At 36.3% G+C, this 20,375-nt stretch overlaps 1 protein-coding gene across 1 annotated transcript; it reads left to right on the forward strand.

The window, feature by feature from the left end:
* Window positions 1-4,266: 4,266 nt before the first annotated feature.
* On the forward strand, window positions 4,267-19,357 carry LOC127956728 (liprin-beta-1). Its single transcript, XM_052554895.1, has 25 exons — window positions 4,267-4,466; window positions 8,594-8,675; window positions 9,805-10,010; window positions 10,583-10,672; window positions 10,838-10,951; window positions 11,086-11,196; window positions 11,804-11,896; window positions 12,318-12,435; window positions 13,225-13,286; window positions 13,767-13,851; window positions 14,283-14,365; window positions 14,694-14,767; window positions 15,117-15,168; window positions 15,557-15,695; window positions 15,854-15,983; window positions 16,070-16,201; window positions 16,289-16,439; window positions 16,536-16,647; window positions 17,293-17,381; window positions 17,635-17,754; window positions 17,846-17,971; window positions 18,052-18,240; window positions 18,379-18,537; window positions 18,669-18,734; window positions 18,806-19,357. The coding sequence occupies exons 2-25, from the start codon at window positions 8,612-8,614 to the stop codon at window positions 18,881-18,883; spliced, it is 2,643 nt and encodes an 880-aa protein (XP_052410855.1). The 5' UTR covers window positions 4,267-4,466; window positions 8,594-8,611; the 3' UTR covers window positions 18,884-19,357.
* The last annotated feature ends 1,018 nt before the right edge of the window (window positions 19,358-20,375 follow it).

A 20,375-nucleotide genomic window follows, 5' to 3' on the forward strand; every position in this document is an offset into this window, starting at 1 on the left:
AAATGTTCTTGTGTTCGTGAGTGTTTTTTTTAAATCTCTGTCTGGTTATATTAGGTACTAGGTGTTCTCTGTGCACCCAAAATAAAAAGGCTTTTTATATACTGTAGAAAAACATTTCTATCTTGCTATCATCTGTAAGAAAAAAGGGTGAATTATTTATCTAGCATTAAGAGATCGGGTTCTCAGTTACATTCTCAGTTACATTCTCAGACATTAGCTGATTTGCCAGTATCCTTCAGCCATATAGGTGACCTGTTAGAGCAGGGATGTGCAAAGCGTATATCATTATTTTTAGCTTGGCATAGCTCCCAAAATAAAATATGACAATGGAGCGACTTAAATGTATACTGTCATTCTTGTTTCTTTTTTTATGCTGGGTTACTTTGTGAAAGGTATAAAGAGATTCAAATGTACATCTTCATGTGGATTATTGTGTTTTTATCAACTGTTTGGACTCTCACTCTGACGGCACCCATTCACTGCAGAGGATCCATTGTTGAGAAAGTGATGCAATACATTTCTCCAAATCAGTTCGGTTGAAGAAACAAACTCATCTTCATTTCGGATGGCCCAAGGGTGAGTACATTTTAATCAAATTTTCTAAACTTTTAATTGACAGCAATTCTAATGCTTTTTCAACACATTGGTAAAGAAGAGAGATATTGAGGCTTTAACATTTGCTATGGTGACATCCTATGCAGACCAATCCATGCATGAGTCACTGCTTGAGTCACCCAGAGCTGAAAACATCTGAGAACTACTCTGAATGACCATTAAGACTATCCGCTCATTATTATCAGTAATTCCACCCCAGCACGCTCACGACAAACACGAACCTCTGATGAATAAACAACGTCATAGCTCCGGTGTGTTTATTTTCAACTCCTCTAAAAATAATCTCTTTTCTAAGAACATTCTGTACAGCATTTGATGTTCTTCAGAGTGAGTATTTAGAGAGGAAAAACAAAAGTGTGCAGGAGCATGAATGAATAATGGAACTGAGAACCTCGGGATATGAAGAAGCTTGACTCTAAATGAACAATCTAACTGTTTCTCTTATAGAGGCAAAGATCCAACTCATCTATCTCACTTTACGGGCATTTCTTTACTAGGTGTCACTAAGTGCCTCCCCTATACATGATTCCCCTGCTGAGCCATGGGCTCCTTGTTACTGGCTCCCAGCAACCACAGATCATTACTGAATGTGGTAGGGTCTTCCATGCTATGAAAGGCTATTTGTGGAGTTTTCTCTTCTTTTTTTTTCACTGAGGTTTTTCAAATGACAGTTCAGTTCACCCACAAATAGATATTCTGTCATCTTTTACTCACTTTTCAAACCTGTATGACTTTGTTACTTCTGCAGAATAGAAAAAAAAGTTATTCTGATCAACAGTTTTTGTTCATACAACAAAATCAGTGCGGACTAAAACAAGGTTTCAAAACTTATTTTGTGTTTCACACCAATTCAGCTATTCATTATTTAATTTAATTATTTCAAAAATAAATAATAAATTATCAAATAGATTAATAAGATTTTATAAATAGCTCATTTTGCAAAAAATAAATTAATAAATGAAAAAAAAAAAAATATATATATATATATATATATATATATATATATATATAATTAATTAATTGTAATATTTTAAAAAATTATTAGTTTCTTCCTCTGTATTTGATGTTTGCACTCCTTATGAATGTCTGAGCAGTGCAGCATAATTTAATTATTAAAAAAATAAAATAAACAGTAATCAATTGAATAAATGAGGTGCTATTAATTGATCATTTTATACAGAATAATTAGTTGCTGCTTTCATTGTACTTGATTTTTTGCACACGTTTTCATTCCCATTGCCTGAATGTTTAAGCAGCGAGGAAAAATTCAATTGAATTTAAACAATAATTAATTAAAAATAAATACATTTGGTGCTATAAATGGCTTGTTTTGTACAACAGAATATTATTTGTGGCTTTCAGTGTACTTGGTTTTTGCATGCATTCCCACTGCCTGAATGTTTGAGCAGCACTAAAGAATGTTATTTTATTTTAAATTATACATTAATAATTATGAAATAAACAAAGTGCTATTTGTAGCTTAATTTGCACAAGTAAATTAGTTGTTGCTTTCTGTGAAAATGACATTCTTACATGCACTGATGTGACTGGTATCTTGCAGTTGCCCAGGTGAGAGAAAGAGATTGCTGTTCTCCTTCCCGCTAATTAACATGCTGTGTCCTTATATACAGTGAATGAAATAAACAAAGATCATCTCTGTGACACCTGGAAGGAAAAATGATTCCATAAACCCCTTCATGTTGGTGGTTCGGTGTGGTGCGTCTGCTGTAATGTGAGTTCTCAGTGTTCTTTGGACACAGTGAGTCACTGGTTTCACTCAGAGTTGGATTAAAAAGGCCACTTTGATATTGAGCATGTTCTATACTATTTGGTATCTGCCTCTATTTACTTGGGCTAAATCCAGCAATAGCTCTGCCCACACAAAATTGCTGGGATTCACAAGGGAAGTTATTTTGAAAACTAAGTTCTATATTGGTATTCTCCAGAATCATTATCTTTTCCCTTCTCACAGTATGTCTTGTACTTTTTCAAGAGTGACAACATGACCCAAGCAGGGCACAGCTCTTCACCCAGTGGGCAAAAAAAAGTGGGTTGTTTGTGCCATTGAGAAAAAGGGACTAAAATGATTCCCCCATGAGCCTGGTTACCATGGACACAGAAGTGCCTCAATCCAAAAGGCATGAGCAAATAGACCAGATATTACAGGTTAGTGGAAGTAACTTCACCTGTTCTGTTTTTCAATGTCTTAAGACAATAAATCACTGGGTACGGACTGTAAAGATGGACCAGCAAATCTCTTTAAATCCTAAAATCATGGGTCTGTCCAGGAAGAACACTGAAAAGAAAAGAAAAAGAAAAAGAAAAAAGATCAATTGAATTAACTAAATTCTTTTGATGAAAGTGATTGCAATCAATTTATTTTAGCTACATTTAAATAAACAAATTTAGTTGACTAACTTTTTTTTATGTTGCTAAAATCAATTGTTTGCAACCACTTTTGTATAATTTTCAGTGAACAATGTTTGAATGTGGTGACAGAGGGTCAGGTTTTAGCAACCTTGAGCATCCAAGGCATAACTTAAATGCACAAACTGAATTATGATATGATCCCATAGTAAATAATGGTTTTAATAGCAGTCACATATGTATAAAGTTAAGGAATTTAATTCAGAAACAAACTTTTACAGTAAGAAAAAAAAAAAAAAAAACTAGCGTTTGCCTGCCATCTAGTGTGAAGTGGAGACAACAATATATATATATATATATATATATATATATATATATATATATATATATATATATATATATATATATATATATATATATATATATATATATATATATATATATATATATATATATATATATAAATTAATATTCACAAGAGGGCGATATTTATCTGTTTCCCGGGAGCTTTTACTTGCTTCTATGCAGATGACTTCATATCAGAAAATTTTGGAAATATTTTAATAGCTCTTGTTACTAACGTCAGCAATCATTACTTCAAATTATATTATAACTCTAGTTTATGCATATTCACATAGGTAAACATGTTTATTCCTATACTTTATCATATAACATGTATATTTATTGTATGCTATAAAGCAACAAAAAAAAACAAAAAAAAAATTAAAAACACAATTAAAAGCTCTAACTGGAGGAAAAGGGCATTTTATGTTCATTTTTTATTTATTATTCATTTATTTAGTCCAAAAATATCAGTCTGCTTATAACAAAGGGATATGTATATCAATTAAAAGTTAAATAACAAATGATATCAATTGAAATTGTCTTTGGCAATCACAAACCTCGGTGATTAGTCTAGTCTGAGCAGAAGAAATAAACAGACTACCACGTGATATGCCGCCTGCTACGTTTTAGCAACAATAATTTAATTTAATTTGAATGAGAACATTTAAGAAACGTTCACAGATGTTGAAAAAAGATAGTGAATAGTTTAATTAGATGACTATTGTTTCTGAATCATGCCTGACCAATTACTTGGACGAAGCCCTCTTTTTTATTTTCTTCCACTAATTATATTTCTGTGTAGGTATCATTTTATCGCATTGTTATCTGTCTTTAACAGAAAACTGAAGTCTCACGTATGTAAAAAATCTAAGTTTTTACTTATAGTCTTCTGTGGAGGTAATTGATGATGTTAGATAGTTTTGTGGTTGTGACTGGTCTGGCACGCGCATGCGCACTTGGGCGCAGAGTTCTCAACTTTAAGTCCGAAAGATCCGCCGCTGCTCTCAGAGACGCGTTCAACTTCATTAGAAACATTAATATGAGAGACGCTCGGGAATATCTGTTGATTTTGGACACACGCGTCTGCTGAAGGAAGTTTATCATTTCGAATAACGATAGGACTCTCATTACATTAGAAGGTAAGCCATTTACGATAAACTGAGTAAACAATAATAATGTGCTTCATCTGTGTCGCACCTGATGGTCGTTTAGCGTTTTAAGATGCGTAGAATTACGTTTCTATGTTTTTTTTTTAATTATTTATTTTTTGTCTTGTGTTCACTCATTCTTTGCCCTTTTTCATAACTACACTTTTATACACTTCAAAGATTTTAAATGAATGTAACATTTTAGGAATGTAGCCTATTTGTACAACATCCATACATGTTACGTTCAGATTAATTAGAGCTCTATGCTCTTTTAGGACATGAGCTACAGTAACTTTATTATTTTTTTAACTTGTTAATGTGTATTTTTGTTGGACAATATCAGTTATTTTTTTGTGGATTTGTGGAAGCTGAATTTGCTTGTGGGTGTGACTTTTGGTTATGTGAATGAATAAATCTGAAGTTACTCATGAAGTTGGTCATTTTTTTTTCACACAATAAAGTGAAAGGTCTGTCTTAACCTGGTGCTGTCAAGCCTATAAACCTGGAGCGTGTAAGTATATCATGTGTTTACTGTAACTTCCAGGGTGGAACTGTGGCCTTTCACAGTGGGAAAAGGTCAGCTATGACATCAGGGCTTTTTTTTCCTTTAATTCTTCAATATAAGACCCTAAATTGCTCCCATGCAGGCTTGAAGTGTGTGTCAGATGTTTCCTATCTTGTCCTCCACATGTTTCCTTGTATTGATTTCAGCAAACCACAGACGAGCTACAAATTACAGAATCAAAGCATTAGCAATGCAGCCATTTGTTTTTGAAATTTTAATGATGTTTATGTAACTTTGATGTGATTGGGATAAAAGGAGAACTCTAGCAATCATAGGATGTTTTTAATCATGCAACATGTTTCATTTCTGCACTTTTGTAGTATGTTTAAAGTTTTGTACATTTTGTTGGATGGGTTTTTCGTCCCATTATAATTGTGATAATGCTAAATAATCCCACAGTGAATAAGCAAACATTTTTGGATTGTGTCAGTTAAGGGCTTTACTGAAGGGTCTGTGGGCGTACGTTAGACATAAATGGTTGGGAAACACTGATGTATGGGGAGTGATGTGTCTCTGGTCTTTATCGACTGACAGCTCACTCCTCTTTAAGAAGAATGGTGCTCAAATGCACTTTATCAAACCAGGTGATACAAAATATGCTTTTACTTTCATTCAAGAACTTAAAGCTATGCAAAAATTTCTGTGTTGAATTCTGAATTTGCACACTCCAGTATCCAGCTCAATGATTAGTAGCGGATAGGACTTTGCCACTAGGAGCTTGTTTTAATGCTGGAGGCCACATGTGTGTCACATCTGTGTGTTTGTATAGCGTATAGCTCAGTAGCACAATCCGTCTGAGGGATTGGGTGTATTTGGGACGAGGCTCAGCCTGGATAACGGCACGGGCAGTGGGTTGTTTTTCTTTCAGACTACCCCCACTCCATCCCCTATCTCCACATCTGGCCAACGTCAGAGTCTGAAAATAAACCAAAAAGACTTCTACCTTTGTACTGGTAGGCCTGTCTGGGAACCAAGCCAGCTAGTCACCACCGTCCCTCCCACAGTGCTTTGGTTAACAACCGTTTAAGGCAATCTGCAATCTGCTGATTAATTGTATATTTACTAGTAAAACAACTGAATTAATTTGCACAAGGGTTTGACAGGGCTTTGGCCTGAGGGGGGGCTGTACGATATCTATGTTTGGAGGAAGTGCTGATTGTGAAGGTATGTGAGAGGGAGCACACATCTGGAGGAGTTTTTCAGGAATCTGGGAGAAGGGGGAGGTTCGTGATGAAGCTGGTCATTTGGGTCACGGAGCGATTGGTGCATGGTACACACAGGGCCTCTGGCTGAGAGAAAATACAAGGCCAATTAAGTCAACCCGACTGCTTTTTCGGCTCTTTCCGTTTGGAAATGTAATTCCTCAGTCCATTTGCGACTGATTAAAATCTGTTGCGTTTACTACTGTTGGAAAGTATTGTTCAAAAGTGTACTTGGAGCCAAAGATCACTCGACACTATCACAAGGGGCTCGCTTTTATCCATGATTTTCCGTCCAGGCTTTGTGAAATGGAAAATCAAAATATCTGTGAAAAGAACCGATCAGAGCTGGCTCTCGTCAGAGTGGAGATATATATATATATATGTATGAAAAAAAAAAAAAAAAAAAATATATATATATATATATATAACCCTAAATTGCTCCCATGCAGGCTTGAAGTGTGTGTATACCCACACACATACAATCATATATGGTATGAAGGATCTGAGAGTCATATATTTTGTTTCTGACTTCATATTAAACGGTTCGAATATTGTATAAAGCATCTGAGAGTCATATAATTGATATCTGATTTCATAATCTTAAACTGGTCAAATAACATCCCCAATGAACTCTTTTCTGATGTAAGCAAATATTCACACTCAGACTTTCTACTTGCACTATTTGGAGAAACTGCCAGATATCCAGGGCTTCCCCATAGGAAGTGATGCAGGCAGCTGACTAAATACAGCTCCTTTTCTCTCCAGGGATGTGGAGAATTATTTTTATTTTTTTTGCCAAAAGTAACTGGAAAAGCTGTGGATTTCAAGCTGGGCGAACCTCCACTTTGGCCAGTGTTTCTACAGGTGGTAATGGATCTGAATGTCAAATCCAGTCGATTGTAACTCATTTTAGCACTTTGATTCATCATTGAAGTTTCGGTGAGTATTTGGTTGATGTTTTGCGGTCAGCAGCTTGATTTGGTCATTGGGATCTAAAACAGCTTTTATTTGCTTGGAACAAGTGTTGTATACAAAGGATTCATTGACCCTACAAAATCTAATGTGCATAAACAAAACCTTGGTCTGCTCCTCTTGCTACATAAGAACTGCGAAGTGACATGGGCTGGCTTGCTCTTTCTGCGGTCCTCGTTGATCAGATAAGGTCATAATTGAAGGTTCATGTTAGAATGAGAATGTAGCTTGTGCTTTTTCTCTCAGGGTTGGTGGTAAATGGACAAACAAAGACCTCTGTGTTAGTTGTTGAGAGTTCCAGCTCTCTTGCAGTCTGTAAATAAGTAGGGTACCCCCCTGTTTTGGCTTGTAATTGTGACCAGTGTAGTCCTATAATTGTGATGGATCAATATGGTTTACTAGTTGTTTGTATTTTTTCACCTATTTTCCCTATTATATTTTTATATTGATATTTGTAGTTTGCATTAATGTAACTGAACTATTAAAAAGGTTGGATTTACTAATAACATATCTTGAAACCAATGTATGCTGTTTTCACATTCCTTGGATTACAAGTTAAATTATTCATAAAGTGAACATTTATTAGAATTTGAAACATTATTGTTAAATGTAAAAATACATTGTAAATCAAAACATTTTGTTTGGCCTTCATCCTACTTCAGTGTTATTTTAGTATTATTTCTTAATATTTGTAGAATATAAAGAAATATTTTGTATGGTTTTATTTCTAATTTCCCTTTTAGTATAATTAACCTTTTTTGTTTTATATTTAGTAGGCTAAATTATTTTTATATTTAGCTCTGTTAAATCTTAGTTTCGTTGCTAAATTTGAATTTATTTCAGCTTTATTTGAATTCTGGAAAAATAGTTTAATAGTTTATTTTTAGTTGAGTTACACTGTCTTCGATACCTTAAAAGAAGTGATATGATTTTTTTGTAAACAAATTTGAGCAGCTGCTCATGCCTGTTTTGACGTGTTCATAAGTGCGGCGTAGCTGTCTATTAGATCTAATTTGCCTTGCTAATGTAAATTAATTTTGAAATGGTAATTAAAAGATTAATTCAGGGATCCAACCAGGTGGGTGGAGAAGGCAATCTTCTGTCAAGCTGTAGGCCAGTGGCAGTAACAGGCTGGACATGACTGATCTCCTGTGGGACTTTGTTTTGAAAGTCTGGAATTCCAAGCATTCCAACGCAAAGTGGAGAAAAATCCTGGGAGAATCATGCAATTATCCCACACATGAGTCCTCCCATTCTGCATGATTTGACAGAAACGCCTCGTACTAGTGCCAGACAGGAGAGAGAACATCAAACATCAGATTTTTTTTTGTTTTTTATAGCGTAATGTCCTTGTTTACCATTAAATGTTACATTTGCAGGTTTCAAGAAAGCTGATCATGATGTGTGATGCGAGTGACATGTTGGCAGCTGCTCTGGAGCAGATGGATGGCATCATCGCAGGTACAACTAAATCATGAAAAATACTATGTACAAAAAAAGATTCTTTCTCCTCTTTTCTTTCATTTGCAGCTTTGCAGAACCTGATTTTACCAAGTGAGACATGTTCCTGGGACAACATCGTTGTTGACCCTGGAACAACATTGTGATTAACCAATCAGATTTGAAGAACCAGTTTATAGATTTTGTGAAGTTTACGCTTAAAATCAGTGTTTGGTGCTTGTACATCAGTGTCATTCATCTATCATTTCCTATGATTTTATAGATTACTCATGGTTAAGGTTAGGTTTAGGTGTAGGGATATGGTTAAGAATGTATTTTTGGAGTACAATGTTGTTCCAGGGTCAACAAAATATGTTGACCTAGGAACACATCGAACTTGGCAAAATCAGGACGTGCTGCAGCTTTACACAGTCATCAACAGTGTAGTCATTTATTAAAATTAAAAGACACAAATTATTTGAAAGAATTTTTAGGGTCGATGCACGTATGTAAACTTGCAAGGAGAATAAATCTGCACTGTGAGTGTTTCTGCAGATTTGTGAGAACTGAGAGTATGCGCAGTGAGCGACATTACAAGGCTTTTCCACTATTTCAGCACTGATGAAATCTAATGCTTATTCAGTATGCGACCACAATATTGTCCATCTCTGGAAACATCAGGGCTGCATCAGAGAAAAGTGAATGTCTTCGCCTGAAGCAAGAGTGAATCTCTTGAAGGTTATGCTTTTCCATTCACTCTGTAATTATGGAAGTGGACGTCCCACTGTTTACATCATCTGACAGTAAGCCACCCGAGCACTGTGGTCACAGTCATCCGACCTGTGTTTGGTTTTGGAAAGTGCTGAAAGTAGCTACAGCAAAACAAAGCAGATTTAAAATGAATTTACACAAGAATTCAGTTTAAAATTAAATAATTTCAGTCATTTACTCACTCTCATTTTCTGTTTATTTTTAGGAAATACAACCTCACGGTCACACAGATAAAAAAAAAAAGACACAAATATAACAATAGAATTAGTCTATTCAGTTTGTGCACTATATAACAGTCTAATTAATTGTGCATGGAACCCAGTAATTTTGACTCCTCCCCAAATTTTTTCACTGATCCTCATTCCTGCACTTTCCTCAGGTTCTAAGGCTATGAATTACACCAATGGCCTCTTTGATTGTCAGTCACCAACTTCACCATTCCTGGGCAGCCTTCGGGTGCTGCATCTCTTGGAGGACCTGAGGGGTGCATTGGACTTGATGGATCCTGAGGAAAAGGAGAGTCTGCGCACCCAGGTGTCCGAAACCACAGCTGAGGGTCTGATGGAGTGGCTACACAGCCGACTGGTGGGTTTTCATTAGACAACAATTGGTGGGCTTAAATTGGAAGCTTTCAATAAAGTTTATTTTAAAATAATATTAGCGTTTTTGGCTGAAGATTTTTAAGCTGTTTGATGCAAAAATTATTCTGGAGGAAAATACTATTGATTGTTTTCCTTTTAATATATTTATCTGTAAGTCTGACATAAGATTTTCTCCCTTTGCGTTTTCCATCCTTAACTCTAGTCATGATTCTTCTGGATTAGAAACATTTAAACTCCCCATCCCCTTTTTCCATATTTAACCTGAAGCATGCTTGCTTTGTGAAATTTCCACTCCTGGAAACGTTCACATGCATCTCATATAGCAGAGTATCATCTGCACGAACCTCACATGACTCACTGATGGCAGCATGTGATTTTTCTTTTTCAGGTCCCACTGGCATTTGACTGAATATGGTCATTTCAGTTCATTTCACTGCATTTTGTTGCCACACCACACAACCAGTAAATCTGGTGTGTCTATTTGGAAATGTGTTTTCATGTATGTTTCACGTAGAATACAAATGCATGTAATAATTTGTTGATTTATGTTTTTAGACCAATGGCCATGGATCTCCAGCAGGGGATTTGGTTTACCAGGAGCGACTCTCTCGCTTGGAAAGTGACAAAGAATGTCTAGTGCTCCAGGTGAGTTGTCAAAATCAAGTCGAGAGGCTTTGTGGGATTTTCTTGTCAGATATGAAGTTGTGTGCCTCTGTTTTCCTATTATCTGTCAGTTTGAATGCAGCAATTGTAGTTTCTAAATGTCACACATCACACACAACTCAGTTAGTATCCACTCTGATCCACCAGGTAAGTGTTCTGACAGACCAGGTGGAAGTTCAAGGAGAAAAAATAAAGGACCTAGACTCGAGCCTTGAGGAACACCAAATGAAACTGAATGCTACAGAAGAGTTACTACAGCAGGTGTGCGATCTCTTTTAAAGGCTTATGTGCAATAACAGAAGTGCAAGGCATTTAAGACACGTTGTTGTAAGAGTGGTCAGTATTAAAGGAATAGATTTCCAAAAAATGAAAACGAATATGTAAATTGTGTGTAGGAACTGCTTAGCAGAAGTGCTTTAGAGATGGAGAAACTGGAACTACAGACCGAGGTATCAAGTCTCAAACTAAAGCTAGCTGCTACAGAGGGGGATTGCAGAGAAAGTGAGGTAAGGAGCACATGTTTGCACTATCAACACTGAGAAATTTCACAGGGCACAGAGTCCCACAAACCTAATAAATTACTGTCTCCAGTCATTAATCAGAACCTTAAAAGTGCTCTAAATGCAGAACAGAATTAACTATACTGACAATTTAATGAAATTAAACCTGGCTATTATGGTTTGACCACCCTGTGGTTTCCATAGTGACATTCATTGCTGCTTAAGCCCCCAGCTTTATCCAGCAGAGGGTGAGAGCAAAACACAGAGTGCCAGAGCCATTTCCTGTTATAAAGCTTGTTTTGCCCCGTTTGAGTCCAGACTATACTGGACCCATTCAGCTTTCTCTCACTTGCATGAGCCCGAAAGGGAGTTTCACTTTCAGAAACCAGAAATCCACAGTGGACCAAAAGAATGGGCTAGGTTTCCTCTGTGTTAGATGAAAATATAGATTTCATTTTAGTATAATTTTAAGTTCTCAGTTTCAATGTTTTTTCCACTTTGTAAGTGTCTTTGATGGCCTTCTCATCCAACAAAACTCAAAGCATTTAGCATTACAAGTCACAAAATTATTTTTGACTCTTTGACTTCTAGATATCATGGTCTTTCTCCTTAGGGTTTTTATCAGGATGTAAAAGACATGCGCCTTCAGTTGACTTCTATGGAGGACGAGAGACAAGAGTATGACAGAAGTCTTAACTCTACCAAAGTACGAGAGCCTCATGGTCAGGTCATAATTACACAACATAAGATTAACAGCAGTGAAGTGTTACAGCAAGCACTTGTATATGAATCACTGAGAAATCCTTGTAAAGTTCACCCCTAACCTTCACGACTAGCCACTGGAATGTGCCAAGCTAATGAACTTATCCACATGCTCAAAGCAGAACAAATTCAAATAGCTGAAAAGATTCATTAAAAATCATGTCCCTTACTCCTAATTTTATTTTTATTTGTTTTGCATTTCTGCCACTCAGTTTGGTTTCTTGCATAACTTGAAATTACATTTCCCATTGTATTTTTGATAATGCTGTATTTTGCAGATAAGTAAATTTGGGGTTGGCACATGGTGAGCTTATTTTTAGTTCTGGAATGTCCTGGGAGCATTAATTGTGGTTTTTATTGGTCAGGAGGAATTGATATCGCTACAAAAGCAGTTGGAGGAGAGAGAACAGGCACTTAGAAGATTTCAGGACCAGACCATGTCAGAAACCCCAAACACAGAACAGTCACAAAGCAGAGAGAAAGGTAACATATGAACATTCGGCTTTAGCAACAACATGCCAAAGTCAATTTGAAATGTAACTAGAGGAGATGCAAAATCAAATTTAAAATAATGTAATAATGTACAGGAAGGTGAAAAAGGTGAATTATGCTTAAATGTGAAATTTGATCTAGTTTACTCTACTTTGTGATCTGTAAAAAATTCAATCATCAATGTTTTTGTATATATATATATATATATATATATATGTATATGTATATATGTATATGTGTGTTTTTGTATTTAACATCATTATTTACGCTGATTGGCATAAATATGGTGGATGAGTGGAAAACGTAACTAGTTGTAGACTTGGAGTCTAAATCTAAAGGGAGTCTTGCACAGACACATTATGCAGCTATTAAATCCTCTCTTAAATGTATGACACAGGAACAAAAACATTTATGCGTTATAAAGGAGAAACTATCCCAGCACACTGTAAGCTCCAGAAAAACTGTTGGAATGTATGAGGAATATGAAGGTTTGTATTACGCGTCTAGACATGCTTTTTGATTGATGGTGACCTGGTTTTGACTCCAGACTCCCCTTCTCTTATAACTCCGATTTGCTAGATGTGCATGAATTGTCTCACAATATTTATTCTTGACTGCGAATCATCTTGACTTCCAAAATGACGAGTATGCAGTTTCTGGGGTGTTTATTTGAATGATTCCAGAGACATAAAAATGTATCAAAAGCCCCAGTCTTGTTCTGAAATGTTTAGCTGTTGTGTGCCATAAGATATTATTTCTGGAGTTGTTTTGTGTGTTCAGACATGGAGGTGCAGAGAATGAGGAGTGCTGTTGAGTCTTTGAAGGCAGCTAATGAAGAGAAGGTAAACAATACGATGTCCTGCTATTTTGTTGTGATGATCACATCAACCACCTACCAGCACACACATTATTTCACATACTTTGGTTTCCAATTAAACCATCTCCGTAATCTTTGCGTAAACAGTTTTTACATAGATTTATACATGTAGAATATATATAATGTAGACAGAACCAGTCAAAAGGACTTTTGATATGATACTTTTATTCAGCAAGTGTGCATTAAATTTACCAAAAGCTTCCACAAATTTGATTTCAAATCAAAGTTATTTTGGTCTAAATGTACTATTTTACATATTTTACAATATTACTGTGTTTGTGTATATATTTAAATAAGAATAAGAATATTTGTGTATATATAATATTACAAATAATACATGCATTTGTATTGTGTAAAAAGTATTTAAAACATTTTTTAGTTTAATTATTAATCTGTATTTCATATGATAATCAGTTTTACATAGTTTTAATCTGAATCGTTTTAGGATTTGAAGATAAAAGAGCTGCAGCAGTCTCTGATCCGTTTCAAGCGAGTGCAGGATATGGTGTCGTCCGTGCAGGCATCAAAAGGTGAGATGTCCTTGGCACATTTTTATGTCTTCAGTTTATTATTTCCTTTTGAGGAAAAAAAGAACGCTCATATTGCAAGGGCACGCTGTAAACAATTAAAAACAATATCTCCTAGACACAAAATTGAAAGCTGTTGAAAAATCTCTGAGAATAGTATGTGAGCTTTTCTATTTCTATACATTCTGTTATAATATAAAACCACTGATCTTTAGCAGTTCTCTACATGTACAAGTAACTTGATTTCATTAATATTATGAACGACATGCATTGCTTAATCATTACCACTTGTGTCTGTTTTTGTTTTTGTCTTTATGACATTAGGAAAAAGATTATTTTGATCCCAAGAATATTTCCCAAAAAGCTTTTGTCTGATTCCCAGTCTAATAGCTTGGCTGATTTATCCTGTCTTATGACTTATGCTGTTTTCCCAGACCAAACCAGGGATGAGGACACAAGAGAAGGGCTGTGTGACACCGAGATGGTCTCCACAGGAGGCACAGAGGAAACCGATGAAGTATGAAGGGTCTTACTCACTCACACACACACACATGGTTTATGTACACAGGATGTTCCTCAGACTTCCTTTTAGACCCCCTCCTTGCAGTATTTTCATTGTGATGGTCTGACAGAGAATAACAATTTAACCATAACCTTTTTGTTGACGGGGAACGTCTCTGTTGTTTTTGTTTGGGAGCAGCATCCTGTGATTTTCAGGTCATTTCAGAGCGGTCACTGCCTGCTCTTGTCCTTTGAAATCTGACTCCTGAGGGAAAATAGTTTCTCACTGCTGATCTCCTGCATACTCGCGTCCATCAGTGTTATTGTTGTTGTGTCTCACACAGCCTCAGCTCATTCCATGTTCAGAGCTGCTCCCTGAAGTGACCACACACAAACCTGCAGCTGAGACCACCGACAGGTCTGTTTACTTACTGCAGACATTTATTTAAACCGTTCATACAAAAGATATATTGACGTTCAAGTATTTTCCATGGTTGGGGAGCAAAGTTGAAATTGAAAAAATAGATCAAACTGACTATTATTTTCAGGCACTTTCCATGAACAGAGTACAAAATGGGCTTTAAAATGTAACATTGTTTTACGAAATTAAGGTAAACACAAGAATTGTAAAATTAATACATTTAATTTAAAAATTCATAATTTCTTCCATTATCAGGGATTTGTGGTTTTATTGCAAAATTTTATTACAATTTATAATTACATTATTAAAATTCTGATCGTTTTGATTTCTTCCTTATGCTTTTCAGTGTCTCTGAAGTACAGCAGCCTGAAAGGTCTCGTTTGACAAGCAATAATGAGGTACCAACTTAATCTATATGAGAAATTATGAATTAGATATGTTAATAAGATCCTGTAAAAAGGTTCGAGATTCGCAAATGTAGGGTTCAGTCACCCCATGTTGGTTAAAAACACAGCTTGAACACAGTAATGTTTTCATGTAAGCACAGTGGCTCCCCCTACAGCATTTCACACCACCCTTTACTAGTCATTGTACAATTAGATCAACCTGAGCTCTCTTTATAATAAAACAACATCATAGCTGCACTGGAAACATATAATTATAAATGATGCTAATAAAGAAGCATCTAATTTGTTTTTAATTAGAACTGTTAAGATCCAATCATTTGGCAAATCAAAAACTGAAATATCTTCAACCAAGAACTGCAATTTGCTTGTAATATTTTAGGATGAAGCCAGTAAAAATGGAGGCTCTCCGTCCATCTCCCCGACTGAGAATTTTGGCTCTAAAAAAACGCGTTCCTCTTTCGGACGTGGCTTTTTTAAGATCAGAGGCAACAAGATGTCAAGCACCGCTCCCAATCTGAGTGAGTGAGACCAAACACTTTCTGAAAAACATTTTGTATTTTAAAAACTGCAAAAGTTTGTCCTTAATGAACATGAAGTATGCATATTTCTTGGCAGTTTTGGAATCTTGGATGATTTATCCTATTAATGAATTATTGATTACATATTGGCTTGGCAGTTGAAGGAGAGCGTAAGGGGACTGAGCACTTGGATTTGGCCGGGTTGCAAACTCAGAAGCCGAAAGCATTAGAGACATACTCGCCCGAAGGAAAGAAGAAATCAAAGGGGATCATGAAGTTATTTGGAAGGTCTTTTTAATGTGTTTTAATATATTACTACTAAACTCCAGTGTCTATTAAAATGCAGATATTAACTATTATAATCCCTGCATCAGAATGAAGAGAAGTCAGTCCACCTCTGACGACCTGGACGATTCTCCCGAGTCAGCGTTTCGGAGAGGGGGAGTTCGAGCCACAGCGGGACCCAGACTGGGCTGGTCACGTGATATGCAGCGAAGCAATAACAAGTACATACAGTTTGTTTTTTAAGAGTTCTTTCGTTTCAATTTTTTTTCATGCACTTCAACATGTAATGTTGTAAATGTCACTGTCAGTGAGCTGGACAGCCCATTTTCACGCTGGAGTAAAGAGCAGGTGTGCGTTTGGCTGCAGAACCAGGGACTGGACTTGTATGTAAATCAAGCTCAGCAGTGCATCAGCTCTGGGCAGACATTATTAAAGGCGTCTCCGCATGATTTGGAAAAGGTCACATTTTCAAATATGCATGCACATACTTTTATTTCTTAAGCTTTAAGGTTAGGTTATTCTGTGTGGTGTATGACATTTCTGTCTGTGCTTCAGGACATGGGCATCCGGCATCCTCTGCACAGAAAGAAACTGCAGCTGGCTCTTCAGTCGCTGGGCTCCGAAGAGGAAGATGCCATGGGTAAACTGGACTACAACTGGGTTACTCGTAAGTAACAATCAGGGTTTTTTAACTAAATGAAACAAAATACAATTCTTTCAATAATTACTCAACCTCATTTTGTTCTAAACCCGTAAGTCCTTGGATCCTCTTCGGAACACAGATTTAGATATTGTTGATCAAATCCAAGAGCTTTCTGACCCTGCATAGACAGCAAGGTTCAAGTGCCAAAAAAGGTAGTAAAGATGTTGTTCAAATGGACCATGTGACATGAGTGGTTCAACTGAGAGTCATGGTACTCTCCTGAACATGTGGCGAATACTCAATAAGAGTAAGATATTATTGAAACATTTTTTTTTTCTTTAGGCACAAAAAGTATTCCTGTATCTTCATAATATGACTGTTGAACCACTAAAGTCATATGGACTATTTTAACAATGTCCTTAATACATTTCAGGGCCTTAAACATGTCATTTGTTTTACTGTCTGTGCAGGGTCAGTAAACTCTCAGATTTCAGTGTTCCAAAGATGAACGAAGGTCTTGCGGGTTTGGAATGACACGTTTTCATTTTTAGGGTGTAATATCACTTTAAGCCAGACATCTGAATAAGGTTGATTACAAATGTTATTTGACCCATTAATACTTTATTACAAAGTCAGAGTACTGATATTATTATTGTAATTATCTCAAAGGATGGCTGGATGACATCGGCCTACCTCAGTATAAATCTCAGTTTGATGAGGGCAGAGTGGATGGGCGCATGCTTCACTATATGACTGTGGTAGGTGTCAATTACAATTTAAATATTACAATACCTTTTCTTATATATATATATATATATATATATATATATATATATATATATATATATATATATATATATATATATACAAGCTAAAATTTTAGCAGCTATTTTTATAGTCTTTAGAAATCATTGTAATGTTCTGATGGTGTCCAAGAAAAAAAAATGTTGGTACCAGTTTTTGCGGAAATGCAATACTAAAGTTTACTTTTTTTTTGATCTCATTGGTTAGGATGACCTGTTGGGACTGAAAGTGGGCAGTGTTCTTCACCATCTCAGTATTAAGAGAGCCATTCAGGTGCTACGCATCAACTGCTATGACCCCAGCTGCCTCCGTCGCCGACCAACGGAGGTAGCATGCCCTGCTGTTATACCACCACACTAAGAGCCAGTCACTTTGAATATGACTTTGATTTTTGCTGTATTTTTTCCCCTTTGATTAGAATAATCCCACGCCAGCAGAAATCTGTCAATGGACCAATCACAGAGTGATGGAGTGGCTTCGTTCAGTGGATCTAGCGGAGTATGCACCCAACCTGAGAGGAAGTGGAGTTCATGGAGGCCTAATGGTATGTGCAATGGAGCAGAAGACATCAGTTTCTATTCAAGTTGTTTTTTCTTATTTTTATTTTTTACCTGCGTTTCCCAGGTTTTAGAGCCTCGCTTCAATGTTGAGACAATGGCTCTGCTTCTTAACATCCCACCAAATAAAACTCTGTTGAGACGTCACCTTGCAACCAACTTCCATCTTCTGATTGGCTCAGAGGCACAAAGGCTGAAGCAGGAGCATCTTGAAAACCCAGATTACACTGTCCTGACAGCTACAGCCAAAGTCAAGGCAAGTAACTGTGTGTAAGGTTGCCTCTGGGTCTCTGAATGTCACTTATATTTGGAATATAACTAAACAGCTGTTTATTAACTTAACACCATGCTGATAACGTTTTACCTCTTCTTTACCATTCTCTCCTCCTTTTAGCCAAGACGTCTGTCATTTGGAAGTTTCGGGACATTGAGACGGAAGCGACAGGAGGAGATGGAAGAGTATGTTTGCCCCATGGATGTGCAGATGCCTAAGAGCAGTAGTTTCAATAAAGGCCTTTGCGTTTACGAGGACAGCTTGGATCAGCTGGAGCAGGTATGGACAATTCCACTGACTAGGATGCAATGGAGCTAAAATTGTGAATCATATTTTAATTGCTAGTTTTTAATAAGTTTTCTGGTCATAGTTGGATGTAATTGTTCGATTGTTTAAATGATGGTGTGCAGATGGAGGACTCTGAAGGAACCGTGCAACAGATTGGCGCATTCTCGGAAGGAATCAACAACCTGACTGTAAGAAAACCACACAATATTCCAGCTGTACTGTATCCTGTTCTTACCTCAGTACCTCATGTGTTCTCCAGAGCATGCTAAAAGAGGAGGAGTTCTTCATGGAAGCATCGTCCCGTTCACCTGAAACCAGCACCATAGATGACAACTAAGAATGTTTGAACTTGACTAAGTCTGTAGCTGTGAAAGTTACTGTGATTTCAGTATGAAAGCAATAAGCTCAGCTCACAGTGGAACTCAAAATGATTACACAGTACATGCAATAGAATATTAATTCAATTAAATGCTATTTATTCGTTTAGGATCTACAGTAACTGAAACAGTATTTTTAAGTGTTTGCACCAAGCTAAAAACCAAAGACGACAAATCAAAATGGCAGTTAGTTCTTAATGATTTTAATTGTCTTTTATACTAGGCTATATATTCTTATGTGACCGTTCACTGCATGTTTTCACCCTTTTCTAGTTGGACGTTTACATGATTTTATTGGGAGGGAAAATTTATATTTTTGCCTGCAAAAACTTGATATTGTTATACTATAACCATATCAGTGAATACCATGTACTATGTACTGTTTTATGCATGTAAGTCAAAGAAATTCCATTAAAACTATTTTTTTTTCTGAATCCAATCTTTTTAAAAGTTTTTAGACAATGCATATGTTTGCCTTGGATCTTTTCATATGGGAGATTATCATCTATGAGTCTATATAAAATAAAAAAAGTCTAATGCAGTCTTTCCATATGAAAGGCAGAAAACTTTGAAAAATAAAAGTTTCAGGCTAAGTGGCATAAGGTTTTACATGTGGAGCTTTGTTAACATGAAAAGCTGTAACAAGCTGCCATGTCTGGGCTAGTACAGAAAAATGTGAAAATGTCAAACTTGTTTTAAGTCTTCGATCAGTTCTCCAAACCACTTGTCCTGTGTAGAGTTACCTGGGGGAAACATCGTTGCACAAAAAAAGTAGGAACCAGATGCTTTCATTGACTTTTAAGCTATGTTCAACCTTTAAGATACATTCACGCTCTACACGTTGTCACAAGTGTCATGTTGTCAGCCAGCAAATGGAAAACTGCACTTCAGTTTCTACAGTTCCAGCAGGCTTAGAGCAGAGGTCTGCACGGGCTTTAAACTGAAACCCGAACCCGCCAAGCCCGTGATCGTCTGACCCGACCCGAGCGAAACCCGAAATCTTTTTTTTTTGTTTGTTTGTTTGTTTGTTTGTTTTTTTCGGGGAGCCTAAAATAACGAGGAGAATAACAACGTGCAGTAAACGGTAAAACAGTTTGCACTACAATCCAGTGTGTTCCTAATTAAGATAATCCATTAAAATAATGTAAGACACACTTTCAATATCAAGCTGCAAAACAAACAGATTTGTACAGCTAAAAATAGCTGGACACAGACTAGACCGGAAACCAGACCCATGTAATCATAGACAGTTAACGAATGTAATTTACAAATGGCCACGCCCATTTTTACAACTACAAAACAAAGTTTTGCTGAAATCACGACTTGACCAGTCTGTCACGTGTTCCAAAATCATTGATTCAAACAAAAGACAAAAGATCCGAAGCTAAACGAATCATTTTCACTAAACACGTTAACAATATTTTAGAAAAATTGTGGCAAGCGTGGTGCTGC

This window comes from Carassius gibelio, chromosome B4 (genome assembly GCF_023724105.1).
Source record: "Carassius gibelio isolate Cgi1373 ecotype wild population from Czech Republic chromosome B4, carGib1.2-hapl.c, whole genome shotgun sequence".
Taxonomy (NCBI): Eukaryota; Metazoa; Chordata; class Actinopteri; order Cypriniformes; family Cyprinidae; genus Carassius; species Carassius gibelio.